The sequence below is a fragment of the Leptonychotes weddellii genome, chromosome 8 (genome assembly GCF_054177405.1).
Source record: "Leptonychotes weddellii isolate Sample4059 chromosome 8, ASM5417740v2, whole genome shotgun sequence".
NCBI lineage: Eukaryota > Metazoa > Chordata > Mammalia > Carnivora > Phocidae > Leptonychotes > Leptonychotes weddellii.
This window is the reverse complement of record NC_138376.1, coordinates 26389731-26415746: the sequence shown is the minus strand read 5'-3', so window position 1 is coordinate 26415746 and position 26016 is coordinate 26389731. Positions and strand designations below refer to the sequence as shown.

At 38.9% G+C, this 26016-nt stretch overlaps 1 protein-coding gene across 2 annotated transcripts in view; it reads left to right on the top strand.

Annotated features, from left to right (window-relative positions):
- The window catches only part of SRPK1 (SRSF protein kinase 1), an 81972-nt gene extending 56311 nt beyond the window's left edge, over positions 1 to 25661 (top strand). The window contains exons 7-16 of one of the 2 annotated variants that reach the window (XM_081828073.1): positions 795 to 901; positions 1350 to 1515; positions 3217 to 3242; positions 3664 to 3877; positions 4255 to 4674; positions 5068 to 5168; positions 12625 to 12732; positions 17574 to 17643; positions 21635 to 21727; positions 23178 to 25661. In XM_081828073.1, the coding sequence (XP_081684199.1) occupies positions 795 to 901; positions 1350 to 1515; positions 3217 to 3242; positions 3664 to 3877; positions 4255 to 4674; positions 5068 to 5168; positions 12625 to 12732; positions 17574 to 17643; positions 21635 to 21727; positions 23178 to 23362 (1490 nt within the window). In that variant the 3' untranslated portion in view covers positions 23363 to 25661. The other variant, XM_081828074.1, reaches the window with a different exon arrangement.
- Positions 25662 to 26016: the final 355 nt, after the last annotated feature.

Genomic DNA, 26016 nt, shown 5'->3' with positions numbered 1-26016 from the left:
CTCCCTCTCCCACTGCCCCTGCTTTTGTTCCCTCTCTCACTGTTTCTCTCTGTCAAATAAGTAAAATCTTTAAAAAAAAAAAAAAAGGAAAAGTCTGGGCACTAGGTCATTATTACGTATGTATATCTCAACTTTCCCCCAATGTAGTAATTTCTGGAGGTGCAAGGTAGCAACATACTACTAAAATCCCAGCTGCCCTGCACACTCGTAGGCTCATAGAGTTATTCCTGCTTATGGTGATTGGGATGTTGATGCAGAAAGAGAACACACGGTGGCACTAGAATCAAGATTAGTTTTGTAAACTACAGAGCATAAAGCAAGTCATTTTCCTATTTTTAAAAAGTGTTGGCCTTCACATTTTTTTAGGTTAAGTTTTGGTACATTATGTCCTCTAGTTAAAGCAGAAGTTATTTTTTTCTTGCTTTGAGACCATGAGAGTAGGAGTTGTTACCCTGAGCATTAGTTTTGCATCAGGAAAAAGTAATCAACAACTTAAGGCTAGTGCTTTCACTAATTGAATGTGCAGGTTTCACTTTTCTTTTACTACTGTTTTAATGTGCATAGTTTTATCAGTAAACCAGCACCTCCGAATTTTCCATTTCTTGGATGTTTTCAGTAACTTAAGCATTCTTTAACCTTTGGAATTCAGAATATTGACAGCTAGTTATTTTTTTAGTCATACTGTATAACTTTTTATAGTGAAAGAATAATACAGTAAATTTCATTGGGGTAGAACATATTTTATCTTGCCTCTTCTCTTGTGCCTCCTTTTTCCTTCCTTAACAAACTCCTAGATATCTGCATGGTGTTTGAAGTTTTGGGGCATCATCTGCTGAAGTGGATCATCAAGTCCAATTATCAAGGGCTTCCACTGCCTTGTGTCAAAAAAATTATCCAGCAAGTATGTATCCTAATATTTTCTCTGTGGTGATTGTTTTATATTCTTAAAATGTCAGGAGCTCTAAACTGGGAATCAAGAGACCTCAGTTCTTTATCAACAAGGAAATTTGAATTAAGAGATACTAAATCTCTTTCATCACCTATATTTCCACATTTAAAGAGCATATTGACTTTTATTCTCGGCCTTTATGTTCTTCATTAAATATCTCCAAATACAGTTAGCTTTTTAACTTTTTATTATAGGTAAACTCTTGCCTTTACTCATAGTTTACAAGTAATCTTTCTGGGGAAGTTTCTTTATGCCTTATCAAAAGTGCTTTTATTCTCTGTTGAAAACTACCATATTGTTTTTATATTTTTATTTTGTAAAATGTTATATTGTGATTTTCTCCTTCTCCAGAAAGACTTGTATTCTGTGTTTGCAAATCTACTGCTCTATTCCCATCCAGGTGTTACAGGGTCTGGATTATTTACACACTAAGTGCCGTATCATCCACACTGACATTAAACCAGAAAACATCTTGTTGTCAGTGAATGAGCAGTATATCCGAAGACTGGCTGCAGAAGCAACAGAATGGCAGCGATCTGGAGCTCCTCCACCTTCTGGATCTGCAGGTATGTTTTCTTTGAGGACTTTGGTCTCATTAGAAGTTAAGAGAAGTTCCAGGGCACCTGGGTGGCTCGGTTGGTTAAGTGTCCGACTCTTGATTTCAGCTCAGGTCACGATCTCAGGGTCCTGGGATCAAGCCCTGTATCGGGCTCCCTGCTCGCTCTCTCAAATAAATAAATCTTTAAAAAACAAAAAAACCTGAGAAGTTCCTATTTTTATTCTATTACCAGGCAGTTAAGTAAAGCATACTCACTCATTTAACAATAAAATATAGTAAGTACTTATGTGTAAGAAATAGTCTCAGGCTTCAAGACTTTTTTAATCTTCAATATTGCTCTCCTGTAGAAAGAAGTCTAGAAATTGTGTCTTCTGGGTACAGATATTTTGTATACTATAAAAGCTGATTTATGTTCTTGTTTTAAAATATTTTCTCTCGTGATTCAGTGGCCATCTTTGATGTGTTTACCTCTTACCATGATCATACGTACATGCTTGCTTATAGATCAGTGTGATCTGTGCAGGGGCAAGATAACTTTGCTATCAAGAACTTGAGTTTAAGCACTGGAGTGGACAGAGCTGGTTTGAATCCTGGCTGCATCATTGGCTGGGTGTTTTTGAACAAGTGCCTTGACTTCCTTTTCCCTCATGCAGGAGTTCTTGGGATTAGTTCCATGTTAAAGCAGTTAATAGATTGCCACATAGTATTATGTGCTACATAAATGATGGCTATGATTATGATTTTTTTGCCATTTGGGGTATAGATTTTAATTTTAGTAGTTTTATTATATTTGAGGAACTTTTTTTTTTTTTTTTTGAGGGACTTTCTTGATCCTCAAGTTGAAATGTCAATTATCATAGGCTTCCTTTAAAAAGGAAGACTAAAGAAGCGGGGGAAATGAGAAGTTGTTTAATGGGCATAGAGTTTCATTTTTCCAAAGTGAAAACATTCTAGAAATATTACACAACAATGTGAATATAAATAACACTGTTGAACTGTACACTTAAGAATGGTTCAGAGGGGGGGGCGCCTGGGTGGCTCAGTCGGTTGAGCGACTGCCTTCGGCTCAGGTCATGATCCCAGGGTCCTGGGATCGAGTCCCACATCGGGCTCCCTGCTCTGCGGGGAGCCTGCTTCTCCCTCTCCCACTCCCCCTGCTTGTGTTCCCTCTCTCGCTGTGTCTCTCTCTGTCAAATAAATAAAATCTTTAAAAAAAAAAAAAAAAATGGTTTAGAGGGAAATTTCACCTTGTGTGGGTTTTACCACAATTAAAAAAAATTTTTTTTATGGAAGATTCTATCTCCCGCCTAATCTATGCTATGCTATGATACAAATTACTGTATAACTCTTAATGCCATGCTCCTTTTAAAACTGACCAGTGCCAAGGGGAAGAATTAAGAGATGGGGGTTCTTGGGTTGTTGCCTATCATTTTCTATTTTAAGCATACATGGGAATGAGATTTTTGCAGCATTAATAGTGGAAACCAGAAATTGGGGACTTGGCTCCTTGCATATATGGATTTCATCTGGAGAAGAATTTAGTTTATTTAAATTTATTTTATGTTTGCCAACTTTTATATGCATTATTCTTTTTTAAAAGATGGTACTTCTACCAAAGTTGCTTTTAAAAACAGTAGTTTTCTCTATAACATAAACTTATATGGCTGCTGAATGCCAGGATTCTTACTTGGTTTTCTTTTCTTTTCAGTCAGTACTGCGCCCCAGCCTAAACCAGTAAGTATAAGGTTTCTATGTTTAATTCTGATCTGTGGGCAATGGGCAGGGATTCTTCTGTTAGGGATCACAGTTTGTGTAGAGTTTGAAAACCAAAGAAAAAAATATTCCTGCGCTTCTATATTTTCTCCTATAAATGCCCATGCATCTTTAACAAGTTTGTACTGGTGAGGCTTCTATAAACTTGAGTGTGTCTGAGAATACACCAGCCCCACAGAAGGCTCAGAGGACCAAAATTTATTGTTTGTTTCTATTTGGTTTCATAAGAGTATCCACATTGTTTAAGTTAATGAGAAACTTAAGTGCTATCTTAGGAAAAGAGTGAAATTTAATTAGGATATATTAAAGTTAACAGTTATCTCCAACTGGGGGTAATGGATTAGCCACCTGAAGGCTTTATCTGTTTGTAATCTCCGCCCAGGCTGACAAAATGTCAAAGAATAAGAAGAAGAAATTGAAGAAGAAGCAGAAGCGCCAGGCAGAATTACTAGAGAAGCGAATGCAGGAAATTGAGGAAATGGAGAAAGAGTCGGGCCCTGGGCAAAAAAGACCAAACAAGCAAGAAGAATCAGAGAGTCCTGTTGAAAGACCCTTGAAAGAGAACCCACCTAATAAAATGACCCAAGAAAAACTTGGTATAAATAGAGCATACACAAAAATTTACTTTAACATTAATTTATCATTGTTCTATAATATAGTGGTTTCATGCATACAACACATCTCTGGGGGTGTCCTTACACAGTAAGAGTACAGAACATTCATAAATGTCAGGCAGGTACTAGTCAAATGTAATTTCTGACTTTTCTATGAAAATGCAACGTAGACTTCATTTTGCACTTGAGTAAGGATAAGAAGATCTTTATCCTTCCATAAATAGGTCTTAGATGTTCAGTCATGTTTTTATGTCACCCTGTATAAGTTCTAGAAAACGTTTTTAATCTTGTGGAGAAATTTTTTTGTTCTTTCACTCATACACATACACATACATCCTTTTTGTCTGTTTGTTCCTTAGAAGAGTCAAGTACCATTGACCAGGATCAAACACTTATGGAACGTGGTGTAGAGGGTGGTGCAGCAGAAATTAATTGCAATGGAGTAATTGAAATCATTAATTATACTGAAAACAGTAATAAAGAAACATTGAGGCTTAAAGAGGATCTACATAATGCTAATGACTGTGATGTCCAAAATTTGAAGCAGGAACCTAGTTTCCTAAGCTCCCAAAATGGAGACAGCAGCACATCTCAAGAAACAGACTCTTGTACACCTATAACCTCTGAGGTGTCAGATACCATGATGTGCCAGGCTTCACCAAATGTAGACCAGTCATTCAGTGAACAGGACATCAGCCAACTTCAAGAAAGCATTCGGGCAGAGATACCCTGTGAAGATGAGCAAGAGCAAGAACAAAATGGACCATTGGACAACAAAGGTACTTAAACAGACATACTTCCCCAGTACTCCTTCCCTGAATAGCATATTCATGAATTTCTAGTCTAAATCTACCATTGTTTTTATAAATAAAGCTTCATAGCAGGTTCCCAAGTTACCTTCAATGTGTAAATTTTTAGCTAATTTTTTGAATTGTATTGGTCATGTAGTGGGTGCAGCATTTCACTTGCTCTAAAGGCAGAAGTAGGTTTTATTGTGTAAACTGAAGGTATTGCTGTGTTCTTTTTTTTTTTTTTTGTACTCTCTTATCTTACAAAATTTAATGAAGTTTGCCAGTCGGAGGCCTCGGTATATTGCTTCAGAGAGTTTTATTAACCTTTGGGTATTTCTGTGTTCACTAAACAGTCTTATTAATGATATCCTTTGTCTATAGGAAAATCCACTGCTGGAAATTTTCTTGTTAATCCCCTTGAGCCAAAAAATGCAGAAAAGCTCCAAGTGAAGATTGCTGATCTTGGAAATGCCTGTTGGGTGGTAAGTTAAACTTAGCTTAGTACTGTGTTATGAAGTGACTAGGAATGAATGAAAAGTTGAACTTTAATTGTGCTAAGGAAGAAATCATCTGCCGGGCTATACCTAGATTGCCAGTTAACATCTTTCAATATTTTTTCACTTTTTTCTTAATCTTCTATTATAGAAAAGTTCAGATATACTTAGAAAAGTAGAGAGAGTGGTATAATAAAACAGCCCCCACTCCCACTCTAGGTACCTATCACCCAGATTCAGTAATGTTAACTCCTGGCCAATCTTGTTTTATCTGTATCCTAATTCACTTTCATACTCAATGATGCTTATGTTCATACTTCCCTGTTATTTTCAATATTGGTATCTAACTTATTAATTGTAAACTTTTAACTCATTTAACATATTTTGGACACTTTTCTTTGTCAACCAGAAAGTTTTATCAAATTCAGTTGGTTATATAGTATTCCCTAATGTACTTAGTTTTTACACATTTTTGATAGCTCTTCGTGATGAGCATCTTTGCTCATGAATCTTTGTGTGGTTGTCCTTAGGACATGACCTAAACATAGAATTCCTAAGTCAAAAGTTGGGTTCTTTTTTAAAATGGATTTTTGATGTATAGTGTCCTGTTAATACTGTTGCTTACCTAGCTAAGAATTTGGGGGAGGGCATTATTAATGGACACCTCAAAAATCTACAGTAGAATGATTTGCACATAAATGACACTACTCGGAGTCATATACTTTGTAAACAGGAATGTTGAAGATTGCTGAAGCAAAAACTATGCGTTATCGAAACTCCACTTTAATAGGTTTTACGTTTATTTTTATACTTCAAATTCTCTATTCCGTATGGCATCCTGTACCTAATGGTTTATACCTTAGAAGGATCTCACTTCTAGGATATTGTGATAACCTTTTAGGAAAAAAAATGAAGTCAGAGCTTAGCACTGACTGGTAAGAATGGGGAAGAACTTTTCAAGTAATTAGAATTACTCTACCGTACCGTGGTCTCGTCTAGGCCAGCCAGTCTTCCCCTGGATGACTGCAGTAGCCTACTCAACTCCCTCCCTTCAGCTGCCCGTGCCCCCTACAGACTGTTATCAACACAGCTATCAGAGTGATCCTTTTAAATGTGAGTCGCAGTGACTTCCCTCAAAATGAATGCCAAAGTCTTTTCCATGTCCCACACACCACCAAGCAAATAGTGTCCTCCTTCTGCCTGGAATTCTCTTCCCAAGATAATGTTACAACTCACTCATTTTCTTCAAGTTCCTATTCAGCTGTCATCAGGGAGATCTTTCCCTGAACACCTAACATAATTAGCAAACCACCACTCTCCAAACCCATGCACCTTTATTATATGCATTCATGTATTGTCTCTTTCTTCCTCTCCCCCCTCAATTTTTTTTTTCTCCATAGCACTTATCATAGTCTGATACTGTATAGTCGTTTGCTTACTATCCCTAAATGTATGTCCCATCACAACAAATTTTTTTGTTCACTGCTGTACCTACAGTACTTAGAACCTGGTACCTAGGAGGTGCTCAATAAATATTTAAGTAAATGAATTGTGAGAAACTCATTGGCTCTGTCACAGATATCACATGGTACAAACATCAAATGCTTCAAGCTTCTGGGCCTTTGTGTTTAGAACACCTTCCTCCATTATTTTCTTACCCAGTTGGCACACTTTTCTTTATTCTGCTACAATTTTTCATGTCACTTTTACTACCACAATTACTCTCTTTTTGTCCTCATGTCTCTTTATTTTATTTATTTATTTATTTTTTAAGATTTTATTTATTTATTTGACGGAGAGAGAGCACAAGTAGGCAGACAGGCAGGCAGTGGGAGAGGGAGAAGCAGGCTCCCTGCTGAGCACAGAGCCTGATGTGGGGCTCGATCCCAGGACACTGGGATCATGACCTGAGCCGAAGGCAGACGCCTAACCAACCGAGCCACCCAGGGGCCTCTCTTCTCTTTTTAAAAAATGTGCCCTATGCTAAAATGACTTTACCTTGTTTTCGTTCATTCACTTCTTCAGCCAACATAGGCACATGCTCTGACCTTGGTACAAGGACACAGTGTGAACTAGACATCAGTGTCTTGTCCTGCTGGGTCCTAGTCAGGACTAAATGTCACATCTTACTGATCTCTGCAGCAGAATAGCATCTGGCATTCAGTAATAAAATTGTATATGATTTTCAGATTGCTAGATTTTTTAAAGTATTACATTCTTGTCAGTTATGCATGTATATAGTTTATGTCGATTCAAAAATCTGTCCCCTCCCTTTGCCAATTTTTTTACTCCCCACACATCAGTATTTACCTTCATATTGCTAATAAATAACTTGGCTATACTGCTCCCAATTTTTTTTTTCCAATTTTAGGCATTTTACTACAGGATTTACGTACCATCACTGCATCCATCCCCCATGTTCCCAATTTAATATGATTTTGGCTACTTAATCATTCCGTGTTTGCATTATTGGGACCCAGTGCTATCTTGAGCATAAATTGTACTGATTCTTTTTCTGTTTCTGCCTAACACTCTTTCATTTGCTTAGTCATCTTTGTACTATTTATTAATTAATTCAATCCCACGCTTTCACCCAGTGGTATAAATACGTATACTTTAATGCATACAGCTACCTTGAGTACTCTTTCAACTTCTTCCCAAAGAGCTCTATCTGGAACCTGGAGTCTTCTAACCTGCATTCGCCTGTTGGATCGCCCCGGAGGCCTGTGGCGTCACCGCCGTTCAGATTTCCTTTCACCATCATCCTGGAGATTATGTTTACTCTCTCTTTATATCCCCTACTTTCTGTCTCTGATCTTCTTTCTTGGTTTACTGTAAAATGATTGTTTTCTTTGTTTGTGGTTTTTGTTTTGTTTTGTTTTTTGTTTTGGAGTATATACAACTTGTAGTAGCTTCCTAAGAAGGGGTGTGTGAGACTGGGAGGGGGCACCTTGCATGTCTGCTAATGTCTCTGTCCTACTTTCACACTCAGTTGGTTGCATGCAAAGTTTTAGGTTGAAAACAATTTTCCTTAAGAATGTTTGTCATGGCTCTATTATCTTCTAGTTCCCTGACTTGTTGCTGCTAAAGACCAGTGCCATTCTGATTCTTGATCCCTTGTATGCAGCCTTTTCCCCTGTGAAAGTCTCTAGGATCATTATTTCACAGTGCTATGCCTCACTTGAGTCTGTTTTTATCCATTAGATTAAGGACTTGGTGTGCACTTTTTTTTTTAAGTTTATTTATTTATTTAAGCAATCTCTACACCCAACATGTGGCTTGAACTCACAACCTCAAGATCAAGAGTCAAGCTCTTGCATCTGAACCAGCCAGGCACCCCTGGTGTGCACTTTTAATTTTGAAACTCTAGTTCTTTGGTTTTGACTTTTTCTTTGTTGTTTGGTTGGTTGGTTGGTTGGTTTTTTGTTTTATTTCCTTTCTGTCCTCTAGCTCTGAAATCTCATTATTCAAATGTTAGACCTCCTGTGCAGGTATTATCTTACCTGTCTCCTCTTTTCTGTCATTTTCTTTTTGCTTTATTTTCTGGGCTATTTCTTGACTAGTTATTATAAGCTTTATTTTTTCTCATTTCTCTTACTACATTTTTACTTTTCAAGAGTTTTTTGGTTCTCTGATTATCTCTCAGAGGCTATAATTTACTATCTCATTTTTGACATTTTTTCTTCCTATGTGATGTCAGTTGCCTTCTTTCTGCAGGAAAACGGGGTTCAACATGCAGTTACATAGTCACTTAACTTCCCTGTTTTCAGAATGGTACTCTCCCCTCAATTATGTGGCGCATCCTTCAGAGACCCAAGCTGTTAGATTGCATCATGCCCTGTGTTCTGGAGCCCTGTTTCTTTAAAAGATGTTGTTGTTGTAAGATTTTATTTAGTTGTTTTAAGATTTTATTTATTTATTTTAGAGAGCACGCTAGAGAGCATAAAGCGGGGGGAGAGGGACAAGCAGACTCCCCGCTGACCTGGGGCTCGATCTCAGGGTTGTGAGATTGTGACCTGACTCGAAACCAAATCAGATGCTTAACTGATTGAGCCACCCAGGCATGCCATCTTTAAAAGATGTTTAAAGCAGTGTTTCTGGGTTAAATCCCACCCTCACTTGGCAGTGATACCCGACACTGCCAAACCCCAAGCCCTGAGGCAAGGAGTACTATGGTTTACATCCCAGCGCTTCTCAGCTTTCACCAGTGGCGTATTCAGTTTTCCTGGATCCACTAAGATGTTTACCAGTGATCTGTTTTTCAACTTGTAAATTTTATTGCTCTAACTTCTTTGTCATTCTGTGTCAGTTTATGCTTTAAAAATTAACCCGGAATTCTTACTAAGGTGGAGTTTTAGGAGTGAGTGTGTGTTTGTATCTGATCCACCTTCTTTACTTTTAGGATGTGTGTGTTTGTATCCGATCCACCTTCTTTACTTTTGCTGATTCTTGACCTCATCATTTACAGCATCTTTTTAAGGCAGTAGTGAGGCACAAGGAGTAAAGACAACTCCCTTGAACAGCATATCCATCAGTGATGCCTGGACCCGGGGGGGGGGGGTGTGGGGTGTGTGTGTGTGTGTGTGTGTGTGTGTGTGTGTGTGTGTGTGTGTGTGTGTAGGCTTTCCCACACCAAGCAATTCTTGGACACTAGTCTGAGAATTCAACTCAATTCTGACATTATCACCTGGAGAAAAATAAGATTCCACAGATAAAGGGCTCAGTCCCACAAGACCTCCCTCCACTTCAGATGCCAGTTGTAAGCCCAAGTTACCTTTGCTTCTGACCAACCAGCTATAAATTGGAGGTTCCAACAACCCCCTCCAATTCAGGATGCCGATCACATGTCCAGATTATCACCTGTACTTCTGACCAACTGGCTATAAATCAGATTCCACAGCCCTTTCCTTGGGTCTGATTGATTTGCTCGAATGGCTAACAAAGCTCGGAAAAGCCCGTTTAATCACTACATTGCTGATTTATTACAAAGGATATTAAAGGGTACAAATCAATAGCCAGAGAAAGAGATACATAGGGTGAGGTCTCAAAGGAACTTGTCCTCGTGGAGCTTGCAAGGGCCTGCCCCAGTTTCATGTGGAAGCATTCTGGTTCCCCAGTGTGGAAGCTTCCCAAACCCCCTCCTTTTGCGTTTTTATGGAGGCTTCATTACATAGGCATGATTGATTAACTCATTGACCATTACTGATTATTCAATCTCTAGTCCCTCACCCCTCCCCTCCCCAGAAATCAGAGTAGGAATTTTCAGTCCCACCCTCTGTTCATGGTTAGTTCCTATAGCAACCAGTCCCCATCCTTAGGTGCTTTTCAGAGTCAGCTCATTAACATAAACTCGGTTGTGGTAGAAAGGGGCTTATGAATAATAAGACACCCTAAGTTTTACCTTTACAGCTCTGAAGGATTTTCAGGAACCAAGGACAAGAGACCATATATACAAATATACTCCCTCATTTGCTCTTACTGCTCCAGAAATTCCAAGATTCCAGGGGTTTAGGGAGTTGTAGCCAAGAAGAGCGGATAAAGACCAAATACATATGTATATAGAAATGCATTTTGAATGACTCATACACCTGAATGTTGTATATGTGTTACAGTATCAGAATCCCCTGCAGTATATTTTCACTTCAAACTAAATTTCTGAGCCCATTGTTTTCCTATAAATCCACTTCCCTAAGTCTCTCACTCTCTGTTTTTGTCAGCAAACAGCTAACCCACTAGGCCTCTGCCACGGAGTTCCTTTTGGCTGTTCCTACCATCTCCCACATATAGCCATTGAATTTTTAAATTCTGCTTATTCTTTTTGGCTCTCCTTGAGTTTACTCTTCCCTCTCCTATTTCCGCAGTCAGTGTTCAGGTTTTCATTCCTGGCCACCAACCAGAAAATGACTGGAATGATGTCCTCAGATGTCTTGTCGTTCTTCCTACAGCACACACTTCTGTGCATTAACATGGAGCGGTGCCGAATGAAATCCAGACTCTTTATCCTAGCAACTAGCTGTATGTGGCTTTAGCAGATGTCTTCTGGCCTTTGTTGGTGATGCTCTCTCTACCAGGAGTACAAAAGTGGCGCTTTTTGATCAGTCTTTGTCCCTTTGGAGCTCTGGTCAACACTGGTTTTCTACCTGAAGCTTTCTCTGCCTAATATCTCCTCTTCACAAATGTTCTTCCTTGGGGCGCCTGGCTGCTCAGTTGGAGGAAGATGCGACTCTTGATCTTGGGGTCATGAGTTTAAGCCCCACCTTGGGTATAGAGATCACTTAAATAAAACTTTAAAAACAAACAGAAACAGATGATCATCCTTGTTTTTGAATTCCGGTAGGATTAGAGAATCATCCTCCACACTTTTTTGTTACACGTTTCTTAATATTATCTGGATTTTGTTTTGTGTCCATGACTCATTCTGAGCTTTTTTCTGCAATATTTTTTATTATGGCCAACTTCAGACCTATACCCAGGTAGAGAAAATAGAACCCTGAAACCCTGTGTCATTATACTAGCGCCACCCAGTTATTGTCAACTCATTGCCAGTCTGTTTTCATCTATACCCCCCACTCTGCCACCCACTCCAGATTATCTTGAACTATATCCCAAGTATCTTATTTTCATTCCTAAATATGGCTTTCTAAAAGATGATTCTTTCAGGTAACCATGACACTGTTGCTATACCTAAAAAGTTGGCAATTCTCCAGTATCAAGTATTCAGTCTATTTTACCAGTTACCTTGTAAATATTCTTTTGTTTGTTTGAAACAGGATCCAAATAAAATCCATGAATGCAAAATTGGGTACTATGTCTCTTAAATTGCTTTTATTATAGTTTTCCCTTTTCTTCCCATACAGTTTTTGTGTTAAAGAGATTCCGATTGTTTTGCTGATTGCATTCCCATGGTACTTAACATGGTCTCTGTTTCCCCAAGAATCATGTTTGAGTTTTTTGGAGGAGTGAGGGGGATGGAGGAGAATGGGGCCAAGAATTCTTTATAGATGGTGCTTGTAAGTTTCTTGAAACTTGAAGCCTAATCTTTTATTTCTTCATAATGAGCACATAACAAAGAAAGTTTGAATTGAACGTAGATTGGTGTCATTTATTTGTTGACGCACTTAATAACTATAGACAAATGACCAGTTTAATTTTTGCTTGGGGTAATAGTTTTCCATTTCTTAAAAAGTGATTGTTATTCCCTAATCCATGTATCTATATTAAGGTTAAATTTATATGTTTGCAAAAATAATTTGGAGTAGACAGCATATTAAAGCAAAGTACTGTTTGGAGCTAATAGCATCAAACTGATACTTTTAGGAAACTAGCTAAATGAAGACTGGTTTGAGGCAAACTTAAGAGACTTATTTTAATCTTTTTTTTCATGATTTGTTACTTTTTAGAATAAGTGATTTTTAAAATACTGTTTCCTTCTCCATTTACTCAGCACAAACATTTCACTGAAGATATTCAAACAAGGCAGTATCGCTCCTTGGAAGTTCTGATAGGATCTGGCTATAATACCCCTGCTGACATTTGGAGCACAGCATGCATGGTAATGTTTTTTCCCCCTTGACCTTCACTGTTCGCTAATTTCAGTAGACCAGCAAATTTACAAACAGAAAAAGAAATCTTTTTGTGATGTACCACTGGCACGCTAAATCTTATGTCTGGAGAGGTAGGAATTCAAAAGCTAGTTAAAAACAGCTGGCATTCTGTGGCACCTGGGTGGCTCAGTCAGTTAAGCGTCCAACTCTTTGATTTCGGCTCAGGTCATGATCTCAGGGTTGTGAGATCGAGCCCCCGAGTTGGGCTCCATTCTGGGCGTGGAGCCTGCTTGAATTCTTTCTCTGTCTCAAAACAAAAACATCTGGCATTCCATTTTGTTGTGCCAAATTGCTGTTGGTTGAAGGCACCAAATGTTTCTTAGTACGGGCTTCAGTGGAGGGGATTAAAATAGCTGCTCTAAGGTGATGCCACTTTTGATTTGGAGATTACCAGTACCCTTGCCCTTTCAGCTCTGATCTGTTTTCAGATTAGGGAAACCCCTGGAAACTACTTCATTCTGTATAGTTTGACAGTTCCTCAGGCATCTTTGCACCTCAAAAGATGTGAAAGAGTCTTAAATTGCTGCTTTGTCCCTGTCAAACAAGTACTCAAGTAGTCAGATTTAGTTGATATTGAACGGTTTCCCACAAGTAGCCTTTGTTGGAATGTGTTATATTGTTTCCTGAAATGGAGTGTACTCTTCAATTTGTAATTGTGTGTTTCTTTACTTGTTTCTCTCCCACTAGGTTGTAAGTCCCATGCTGACAGGAACCATGTCTGTGAACTATAGCTAAGTGTCTGGGTCAGGGCCTGGCACAATCTGAGTGGGTGCTTACAGGGCAATTCTAATGCTAACTACCCAGAGTTTTGGCAGACTTCACAGGTTAAGGGCATAGTTTCCCAGGAGCCCCCTCCCTTCAGACACCAGCTGCAAACTCTGGAGTCCATAGGCCACCTGCATTTCTGACCACCTGGCTCCAAGGGGAGGTTCCATTATCCTTTCAGATTCAGTAACTTACTAGAATGACTCACAGAACTTGGGAAAGTGTTAAACTGCTATTGCAGTTTTGTCATAAATCAAAGAGTTGGACACTTAACTGACTGAGCCACCCAGGTGCCACAGAATGCCAGATGTTTTTAACTAGCTTTTTAATTTCCTCCCTCATCCCTCCTTCTCTACCCCCAACACCTGGCCACCACTGACCTTTTTATTGTCTTCATAGCTTTGCCTTTTTCAGAATGTCATAGAGTTGGAATCATAAAGTATGTAGACTTTTCAATTGGCTTCTTTCACTTCATAATATTCATTTAAGGTTTGTCTATGTCTTTTCATGACTTGATAGCTCTTTTGCATTTTGCATATCAGAACCAGTCAAATGAAAACATGCATAGGGTGAGGCCTAAGAGGGTCACAAAGGTGAAGCTTCTGTGTCCCTAGGACATGTCACTTTCCCAGCACATCAGTATGTACCACCAGCCAGGGAAGTTCAAAGGGGCTTCAGATGCCAATTTTTAATTGAGGTTTCATCACTTAGGTATGATTGAATGAATTGTTGATCGTGTGGTTGAGCTCAGTCTCCAGCCCCCTCTCCTTCCCTGGAGGTTAGGATAACACTGGCTCAAAGCCCCAATCCTCACACAGTTGGGTCTTGTCCAATTAGAGGCATATCCAGCCCTCTTAAAACTATCTAGGGAGCCCACCATGAGTCACCTCATCGGTGTAATGATAAGGCGGTAGGGGTCCAACGTGAACGACAAAAGACATCATCACTTGGAAATGCCAAGCTTTTAGAGTCTTCCTCTCAGGAAACAGGAACAAAGACCAAACAAATTCTTTATTATATGGCAGTACTTAATAAATTTTGGTGGACCATCAAGTGAGTAAACTAAACCAGAAACCTGTTAAACTGTCATTTCAGTTAACATTTTTCACAGTCAACTTGGGGGAAAACTTGAGAAACTACAAACTAGAAACCCCAGCCTATTTTAGGTCATAGATTTCTTGAGACCCACATTCCTAAAAAACTTTGTCTTCCAGAGGTAATAGAGTTAAAACCGTGTTAATATGGCATGACCTTGTAAATCACTGTGTTATGGCATATCAACAGTCTGTTAAGATGGTGGACTGTGTGAAATGTAAGGTTTGGTACTGTGTGCACAAGATGAAAGAACATTGGAATAAAATCTAAATTCTTTCTTGCCGTACTTTAAAGCTTTGTATTTTGAGGAATTAGATTTGCTAGAGAAAATAAGCGATGGAGATGCCACCAACTACAAAATATAACTAGTTTATAGATGACATCTGATTTATTATGATGTGGTTCTTAGTAGTGGGTTAATTGTTTGGGGGCAGTAGGTCCTGCTTGCTATTTAGTATATTAATACTAAGGCAAAAAGATAAAAGGGGAATTAACCTTGTCCCCTGTTTGGACCAGCTCACATGTAGGAATTTTCTTGACTGAGGGAGGGAAAGCACTTCTCTCGCATGAGACAATATCATGAAAATTCGAACCCTCCTTTGTTCCCTTAAGTTTCTCTTATTTTGCTAATAGACATAGAAATGTTGCTTTCCATATAGCCATAACCAGAAATAAAAATAAATCTGGAATATCAGAAGTGTCTGGAAAGATGGATCATCCTGCATCCAATGCAATTAATTGATGGAAAGATTGGAGCCCTTTCTGAGAGAGAGATTGCCTGCCACCTTAGTGATTGAGACTACCAAGTTAGATGGCAGTTATAAAAAGGGAGGGTTCTCTGAAGACCATTTTAGAGTGGATAAAGAAGAGATGTTTTTAAATCCTCCATTCTATAGATTTTAACAAATGTGTAATGACTTGTATCTAACCACTGTAGTATCATACAGAATAGTTTCACTGCCCTAAAAATCCTCCAAACTCTGCTTATTCATCCCTCCTTCTCTACCCCCAACACCTGGCCACCACTGATCTTTCTATTGTCTTCATAGCTTTGCCTTTTTCAGAATGTCATAGAGTTGGAATCATAAAGTATGTAGACTTTTCAATTGGCTTCTTTCACTTCATAATATTCATTTAAGGTTTGTCTATGTCTTTTCATGACTTGATAGCTCTTTTGCATTTTTAGCACTAAATAATACTGTGTTGTCTGGATATATACCAGCACACTGAATTTCATAACTGATGTTGCCTCTGGTTGTCAGCATGACCCTGACTGTGGCAGAACAGGCTCTTTGGTCAGTGTGAGGCCAGCACAGAAGTGGGAATCAGGAACCCTGGATTCTAGGATGGGCTTTCTTGCCTGTCAGTTTGGGTTACAGTTTTCTCATCTATAAAGGGAAGGGTGTTCAACTAAGTGTTCTGTTTGTGACTAGAGCTTCTGCTAGTTTTCACTTCTGACATTGTGATTGTTTGGTTTGGTTTGTGTTTTTCTGCTGTTATCTTACTTACAAAATTGTAACTACTAGCAACTATCATATATGTTCCAAAAAATAAAGTTCTCTCAGAGAACTTGAGGTAACTAGTTATGAGTGTGTAGGTGAAAAAATTTAGAAAATAATTAAAATCTTAGAAAATTTTCTTTATTTTCTCGAATTTTAATTTCAGTGTTTTTACTGAACTCCCACTATGAGGCTTTGAAAAAGTACTGGTTTCAGAAGAGATTAACAAATTCTGATGAATGAGAATCACAGTTTGTTTCTTTTCTGCTTTGGGACTATAAGCCTCAGGACGATTAGAGGGTAGAGCAAGTACCAGCTTCAGTTCCATAATGAACTGCTAGAATATAAAACCAGCTAGGCCTGGTCCAGGATAGTACCGTTCAGGTAATATAGTTTTGAGAAAAGCTGTCCTCTCGTGAAATTGCAGAAGCTGACTCTGGCAAGCCACTGAGACCTAAACCTAGGACTGAATTAGAGAGTGTGCTCCAGAATCCACCCCACAGTTCCTGAAATTGGACCATTGACTTAATCAAAATTGACCTGTGACTGGCACTTGATTAACAACTGTACTTTTATACCAATATGGGCCTTTATAAAATTGCTGTTACATTACTTTTTTTAAACCCATTTTTTAATCAGTGAAAGATTAATATAGCCCTGTCACTCAGATGCTGTCTTTCCATAATGCTTGGCACGTATTCTAAAGGAAATCACTTTTTCATTGTTCTTGAACACTGTTGACAAGAGGTTTTCGTGTAGAAGACATGTGCCTTTCTTTTCCTGGTAGGTGAATGCCAAACCTGCCAGTCACATAAAGCATGAATGGCTCTTGACTGCATTTACACTTAATCTTTTTCTGATTTTCCTATAGACCTAGGAATTAGGGATTCTACTGGGACAGTTTAGGGAGTGCTTCCCAAAGCAAAACTTAAAAATATACTTTTTGCCAAATAATTAAGTCATAGGTAGAGAAGATGTCTGTCTGAGTTTTTTGGTTTTGATTTTGTGTACAGAATCTTAATTTCTAGCCATGTAAAATTATAACAAGAAAATAAGACCTGCTCTTCTCACAAATAATTTAATAACTTAGAATCACCTTAATATCCACATGTGGCCCTCGCTAAGCAAAAAGAGAAATTCAGGAGAGCTGAATTGCTGATGGGGGATGGAGTGGAAGAATCCATATGTTGATGTTAACAGTTTTTGCTGTTTTCCTGCTCCATTTTACTAAGAAACAGGTGTGGAAGGAAAACTCCTTAGGGATAATCGCAGACATTTTTTTAAATGATCATCTGCAGCTTTTTCAAAGAAGAAAAAAATTACTTCATATTGAGCCACATAGTAAGCAATAAGCTTCCCAAAGGCTGCTTTTTTGGTTTTTTTGCTTTGTTTTGTTTTAATGCTTTCATGTGCTGTCCTCTTTTTCTTAGGCCTTTGAACTGGCCACAGGCGACTATTTGTTTGAACCTCATTCAGGGGAAGAGTACACTCGAGATGAAGGTGAGTCTCCTTAACCGAGGATCTCTGTGCATGGCAGTTACACTTTCCACGTGTGGCTAACACGGTTTGTTAGTACTGAAGAGCTTAGTCTTTTTAGTGTGCTAAGAATATATAAATCCCAGAAAAGATAGAAATACAGAATGTTTTTTATTAAGTATTAGATACACTAGATATTTTATAATAGCTATTAAAGAACTATATGAGGATTAGAGAAAAGCCACAGTTGGTTAAACTAAAACTTGTATTTGCCGGGTAATTTCTTCTAAAACCTCTGGTTATCTTCCTTTCTATATAGATCAGTGCTTCATTCTTTACCCACTTTGAATTACCTGTTCATCAGCTTGTTGCTCAGTTAGGCCTGCAACTTTATTTGGAAGTCAGTAATTTTATATGCAGACTACTTGAGTGGTGTTTGTGAATGCAGGCACTATATCCTGTTTGTCTATATAAATTCTACAATTTTTAGCATTCTTTTTTCCCTTTCTAAAAATTTTTTTTTTTTTTTTTTTTTTAAAGGTTTTATTTATCTGAGAGAGAGAATGGGAGACAGAGAGCACGAGAGGGGGAGGGTCAGAGGGAGAAGCAGACTCCCTGCTGAGCGGGGAGCCCGATGTGGGACTCGATCCCGGGACTCCAGGATCATGACCCGAGCCGAAGGCAGTCGCTTAACCAACTGAGCCACCCAGGTGCCCCTCCCTTTCTAAAAATTAAAACCATACTTTTTTCTTTGTAAATGATACTAACATTTAGAATTCCATTTTAAAACCGTGTTATTGGGTCTCCTGGGTGGCTCAGTCGGTTAAGTGTCTGCCTTTGGCTCAGGTCATGATCCCAGGGTCCTGGGATCGAACCCCGCATCAGGCTCCCTGCTCCGTGGGGAGCCTGCTTCTCCCTCTGCCCCTCCCCCTGCTCGTGTTCTCTCGCGCTCTCTCTCTGTGTCTCTCTCTCTCAGATAAATTAAAAATCTTTAAAAAAATAAAACAGTGTTATTGATTTATGTTTTGTGATAGCTGATGGGAAAGGCCCAAGCTGTCAGTTGCTCCATCTGAGAGGCTGTGAAAGCACACAACTGAATATGTGACTTTTTTTTTTATTATGGTGATGTCCAAATAACTTAGATAATAATGTGAATGAAAGAACAATTAAATGTTTTACCTTCTTTATTATACAGTTTCGGCAGGTTTTGCTTTCAGGATTAATGGGGATTGCTTTGAGAGAGCACTAGCAATGTACCCTCCCGATGTGGAAAATATGTCCTTTACTCTCTGTGCTTTCCTCAGTTCTTAGGGGAATCAGGTTTTGTGCTCCGTGGAACCAAGAATACTCTCCATTTCTTAAACCCTGGTCCCTTGGGATATTAACAGGCAATGTTGTTAGGGCCTGCTGATATTCCTAACACATACTGTTTGGAAAAAGTTACGCTAATTCCGATCACCAAATGCCTATTTCAGTGGGTACAGTTTGGATGTGTTTTCTGTATAAGCCCTTTTAAGAATATATGTAATTACTATCTGTGTATACACTTAATTTTCCCTAACCTCTGCTTCTTTTTTTGCCAGTTATAAGTTTGGGGCTTTGAACTTTCTTAGAAATGCCCTACTATAACTGTTTGAGCAAGTAATTGATTTTTTTCTCTTTACTTTCCTAGACTCCCTGTAAATAGTGTGTGGTACAGAACACATATAGCAGCTGGAATTACACTCTGTAGGGTCTTATGCTACCAAAGTGTATATAAAAAGTCCCAAGTAAGGGGCAAGGGAGAATTGTCTATTCTAGATATTTAGATCCAAATTTTATTTCCTCCTATACTAGTCAGCACTAATAGTCCTTAGATGAAACTTCAGACTACTGCAGTTTGGCCCATAAGAGCAGGAAAAAAGCAAGCCCTTATCCCCTAGCTAGTATATGCATAGTTTGTTATAAGTCATGGTAGGGCTGGGGCCCACCTAAGAAGCATTTTTTCTGATGTTGTTGATGTTCTACAGCTCTAATTCGGAATAATACTTGATAATTTTGCCTATCAGGTATATCAGTCCTATGATTAATTGATAAGCCAGAGACAGGCTGCTGGAATTAAATGTAAAATAACACATTCAAGAGAAAAATAATTGGGGCGCCTGGGTGGCTCAGACAGTTAAGCGTCTGCCGTCGGCTCGGGTCACGATCCCAGGGTCCTGGGATCGAGCCCTGCATCGGGCTCCCTGCTCTGCAGGAAGCCTGCTTCTCCCTCTCCCACTCCCCCTGCTTGTGTTCCCTCTCTCGCTGTGTCTCTCTCTGTCAAATAAATAAATCTTTAGGAAAAAAAAAAAAGAAAAATAATTCCTTGGTATAGGAAAAATATTAAAAGAACCAATATTTCACTTGGAAGTTTACAGTAAGATAAACTGTAGTCTCATTTCTACAAAGACATTTATTTGCAGGTTTTGCCTAAAATGGGCAAAAATTTCATGGTGGCCAAGTCTTGTTAGAAAACCATAAATTCAGTCAAAACTGCCGGAAGATTGTAGTGACTTGATGAATGTAAAGTTGTTTTAAAATGACAGCACTGAGTCCTTTACTTGAGAAACAGATAAGACCTGAGACCGTCACAAATTCCCAGATATATTAATGTCTCTGGCATATTATTATTATTCCCCTGTAAGATGATATTATTGGAAAGGTTATAGTCATTCCTTTTGACCTTAACGATTCTATAACTACAGGATTAAAGTCATTTATAAAGCTCTTTTGTGGCTAACAGCCATCGCTTTTTAAAATCTCTTCCTATTCTTAGTTGCTGTCACCTGCAGAGTAAAAAGCTAGTAGAGTTGCCTGTGAATGTGGATGCTGCCTGGTCCCAGGCTCCCCGCGTGGTGCACACTTCGTTGGCAGTGATCATAGTCCGTATTCATGCAGTGACCGTTACAAGGCACTGCTATGATATGGGTATCTTTTAGTGGCCTACAGAAGTCAAGTAGCTGTATTTTAAAATGTCTGTGCCAATTTCTACTTTAAAAGTGTGATTTATTTTAAAACAAACACACAGCTCTTCAACTACACATGATAAGATGTGGGTTCATTTTGAGTTCTGGTTACCCCTATACCTTCAAGTAGGCCATTTATTCTCTCTGAGGTTCTGTTTTCTCATCATTAAAATGGGGTATCTGTTAATTTTGACCTGTTCTACAGGGTGATTGTAAAAACTCAAATAATTGTATGTGAGTGCTTTAATTGTTGTGAACTTTGTTATATATAAAGTGATATTATTACTACTTGAAGCCCAGAGCAGTACCATAAATAAATAACAGTCTCTAAAGCATATTGGTACAGTTTTTTACCTTATCTGAAAAACCCACCTGAATCTAGATGTATAGACAAAATAGAAGTAAAGATATAGATGAGCCTCCAAACTCTAGAGTGGGACTTGCTAGCTACTATCAGGTGACCAACCACCTGAAATAATTCTTGACCTTCCCAGTCTCCCCTGGAGTATCCTTGGTTATATTTGTAGTTACTCTTAAACAGCTAGGCCTGAAAAAGCTATTCATTAAAAAAAAAAAACTTCTACAGCTTGTCCTTGATCCTGTTCTTCTTACCCTTCTATTTTAGACCACATTGCGCACATTATAGAGCTGATAGGCAGAATTCCAAGACGCTTTGCCCTCAGTGGGAAATATTCACAGGACTTCTTCAACCGCAGAGGTAGTATTATTAACACGAGTTTTCATCTAGGCCCCAGGGATACAACTTCAGGAAGCAGAGCATTCACACCAAGATTGTTTTTAGTTATCACTCAAGTCCCACTGGAGTGGGCGCCTGATTTTTTTATGGTTTTCTGGATTCTCCATTAGATGGATAGAGTCCTCTTCCTATTTAGGACAGAAAGCAAGGCTGAAATGTTTTACAAAGAGGTGTGCATGCTACTCTTTCTGCCATTGTCTAGAACTGCATTTGTTACTCCTGTTATGTATGTCTTTTTTTTCCCCTCTCCTGAAATGTTTGAAACATACAGATCACATTGCATTGATCATAGAACTTCTGGGGAAGGTGCCTCGCAAGCTCATTGTGGCAGGAAAATATTCCAAGGAATTTTTCACCAAAAAAGGTAAAATGAATGTGTTTGTTCCCAGCCATTAAGGGGGCAAAGTGTTTAAAAGTGAAGAGGTAAGTACAACCAGGTACATGTTCCCAACACCTACAGAAGAATGGTCCTGCCTTGGATGCTGAGCTGTAACAGCAGAGAGGTGAAATAGTGTGGTCTAAAGCAGAGACTGGAGCCACACTATCTGGGTTCAAATCCCAGCTGCTACACAACCTCAGTCTGCTGATTTCTAAATGGGGATTTTAAGTGTTTACTTCACACTAAATAAGTTGCTGTGTATATAGTACCTGGCACATAATTGGTTGATTACTCCTACTTCTGAAAAATGGGCAGATTTTTGCTATCATTTGATCTAAGAACTGCCTCTGTCAAAGGGCAAGTAGTTTAGTTTAAGCTTCCTAAGGGCAGGACTCACTCATTTTGTAGCCCAGTGACACCTAATATAGTCACTTAAGCACATCAGTCCTACAAATTAACTTTACCCTTTGCAGTTTTATAAGTTTATGTTATCACCGATTAGTGAAAGAAACAAAGATAATACTCTCACCTGAAATTTTGACTCGATAATATATGTTGGCATAGTTAAGTGTGTATTTAAAAGCTGAAATTTGAAAACCTGACCTAGGAGGGACTAGAAAGGAGGGACCTTTTTTCCCTGTTAGCCATGGTTCCCTTTTTCCTCACGACCTCTACACTTGACAGCAAGCATCCTCAGAAGCATTTCTTAATGTTTCTTTTTGGCAGGAAGATAGTGAAGTGTTTCATAGGAGTTCCTCCTTGTGCAAAGACCAATTAATGGCAGGTATATACCAAGTGGGTAATTAATCAGGCACTCGCTGCCCACAGAAAGAGACTTCAAATAAGTGTTGTGTAAGTTAAAATGGTTATGTCAAAGAAGCAAGAATTAGAATGACATTTTAGAATAGTACAAAGTGTTGATGTAGCTATATCTGAAAGCTGTATGGGGTTTGTTGTTTTAGTCTTGTTGCTTTTATACAGGTTGGACATGGTCTTAGCTCTTTATTTTTAAATTACTGCCTTATTTGGAAGCAACATTTACTAGAATGTTAAGCCAAAAAAAAAAAAAAACCCCAAATTGTTCTTGGTATGTGATGATAAACTGTCTTTGAACACCACATGAGACCATGTTGCATATATAGGCATTTAATATTCATTTTAGTGAATACCTAGTTCCTGCTAGGCCTATCCAATTTGACTGGGACAAAATATCCTAGAATGGTGGAGCAAACAAATTAAGATTTTAGGCCTTAATGGAAAATGGAGACACGTCCAAGGAATGTATTAAAGAAGAGCTTTGTGAATAGAAAAGGATTAGATTCTGATGGCAAAATTTGGTTCTTTATAGAGCACCTGGATTAGTTCCTGGATTTCCACAAAAGGATCTTGTTACTAGTCAATGTCGGTCAGTTTCTTTTGTATTGTCTTTACCTAGGTGACCTGAAGCACATCACGAAACTGAAACCCTGGGGCCTTTTTGAGGTTCTAGTGGAGAAGTATGAGTGGTCTCAGGAAGAGGCAGCTGGCTTCACGGATTTCTTACTGCCCATGTTGGAGCTGATACCCGAGAAGAGAGCCACTGCTGCCGATTGTCTCCGGCACCCTTGGCTCAACTCCTAAGCCTCAGCCCAGCGCTGCAGCAGAGATCACATGCTGACCCTCGCCCCTCCCTGCCAAGCATTTCCCTCTTCCCTTTTCAGGGTGAAGCTCTTCCTTCAAGGGTTTCCTAGGTTTTTTGTTATTGTGGGTTTTTTGTTTTGTTTTGTTTTTTTAATCCAACATGTTCATTTGGGTTTGCTTACTTGACCCTGTGGAGATTCCCCCACAGCCATTGGGCATCCTAGGTGAATTTGGCCTTGATTGGGCTCTGCCAAAGACTAATATACTAAGTTGTGAAACAGCCTCTCACCCTGTACCCTTGTCTTTCCATTAAAACACGCTTTGAATTATAAGCATCCTTTTTAAAAAGAGCTATAAAGATGATGAGCTCATCCTTTTATTCATTGACTCTAAGAGTCAAATTTTCTAGTGCATCTCCTATTGCCAGCATAAGGATGAGAAGCGGAAAGGGTGTTACTTCCGTGTACAGCAGAGACATTAAATTTGCTGTATCCAGGCTGCATCATCTTCCTGGATTGTTTCTGTTGTTCTCTATGTTCACATTTTGTCCCATGACTTTGAAGTGACTATCTTTTTAAATGAGCTGTATCAACACCAAATTTGGATACCATTTTATCACTGTTCAAAGCACTATCAGATTCCTTTCATCGTCCCATAACTCTTAAGATCCTTGAATCTTTGGTCTGATTTTTGGTGGAAACAAGACAACGCAACCATTGACTAGTGATTTCTTCAGAACTAGATGTTCTGCAAAAACAGTCCTTTCCTGTGTATCTTCTGTCACCCTAACTGCAGAGTTATTTTGATTGGCTGTTTTGGTTTTTGTTGTTTTAATCCCTGGCTGGCACTTTACTCATTGCACTTGAGTTTACTGCCCCATAACTAAAGAATTCAGGATGACTCCAGAAAGGAGATCTGGGTTTCAGAGATTTCCCCTCTAAGAAGAAAATTTCCTAGAATTCCCAGTTCTTTTCCAGTCAGTCCCCTACTTCTATTTACAGCTTTTTCTTTACCTTGTCCAAAATTTAACCTTGAAGCAGTTTTCCTCTGTGGCTTTACCATTCTCATTTTCTCAGAGGCTTCAGGTCTTAAATGAAATCCCAGCATAAAAGAGCCAAGGGAAAGGGTTGGGGGGATGGCACTTTTGGGGGGGATGGTTTTAGGTGGGGGGGTTGGTTGTTTTAACATTAGCCATTCTCTGCTGCTATTTCTTTGTATAATGTAAGTTTTTAACTGCAATTTTGAGATAATTGAGATGTACTTGAGGCTTTTTTTTTTTTAATGAGGAAAGGCTTTGTGAATCTTATTTTAGAAGGGGCCTCTCATAGACCTGCCCTAGACATTACATATTCCTCCAGTCATATTGAAAAGCAAAAGAGGGGCAGGTTTGGGGTCACAGCCACTTGTTCAGCACGGACCAAGTGGGCCTTGGGGATTACAGCATTCTGCGGAGACGGCTCCAGGACTGATCTACAGAAAGCCAAGGAAGTGCAACTTGAGGCTCTACTAGCCAAGCTGCTGATGAGACTTTCAGGTAGCCGACTCTCTGTATGGGAGATTGGAGTCCACAGATTCTGCCATTTTTTCCACCAACAACAGCAAAGGAAAAAGTGGTGCAATTATGCAATCCATTTAACTCATAAACACAGAACCCTGTTGGCCAGCCATTCATCGGATCCTTGATTGGGTAGTCCTGAAATCAGACATGTTCCTGTAGAAAGAATTTTAAGTGAGGCTGTCTATGCACCTATCAAGAATAAAGAAAATAGATTGTATCCAACAACGGCAGGGAAAATCCTTCGGCAATTCTAATCCACTTTGGCTTTTCAGCTATATATATATATATCTAAAGCAATAGCAGACTAGAACTGAATTCTTGTCTACACTGTAAAATAACAATTGCGCAATTACAGGAATTCTGGTGACGATATTAAAATGAAATAACCAAAACACAAATAGAAGGCCCCATTTTAACAACTGATGTGAGAAGAAATTTTAATAGAGAATCTTATAACTTCTTTCTGGAAATGTTTTCCCACCAAATAAGGGCTTTCCCCCCTATGATTTAAGGAGCCAGATGAATTAGAAGCCGTAGAAAGAGGCAGCTATAGAATTTGATCTTCAAGTACCCCATGTACCTTTATTGAACTTAATCATAATACTGTCAAATTGCCACGATCTCACTAAAGGATTTCTATCGCTGTCAGTTACAACCCCAAATGCATTTTTATTCTTTCTACTGGGTTCATTGTCTGTTTTCTTTATAAGTGCAGTACAATAAACAAATTATTTAATAACCTATATGTCTCCAGAGCATTTCTGTTCCTTTGTTGCCCAAGTTGATCTGACCCAAGCTTCAGAATGGAGGGAAGGATTGGTTGAGTATGCTTTTTGAACTTAAATATGCAGTGAAACTGGCTGGCTGGAACACAAGCCACCACTTTATGGCATTTGTAGCTTTGCTTCTGTCCTTTAAATTGGGGGTAGGTGAGAATAACAGCACATTTCTTAGGAAAGTTGTCATTCCCTGTATCTAGTAGTATTTTCCCAGAATATTTGTGGTGTGTCTTTTACCACTCCCCCCTCAGATTACAATCACAACACTGTAGATGCAAAATGCCAAAGATTTGTGAACTCTGCCTAAGGCACTGGCA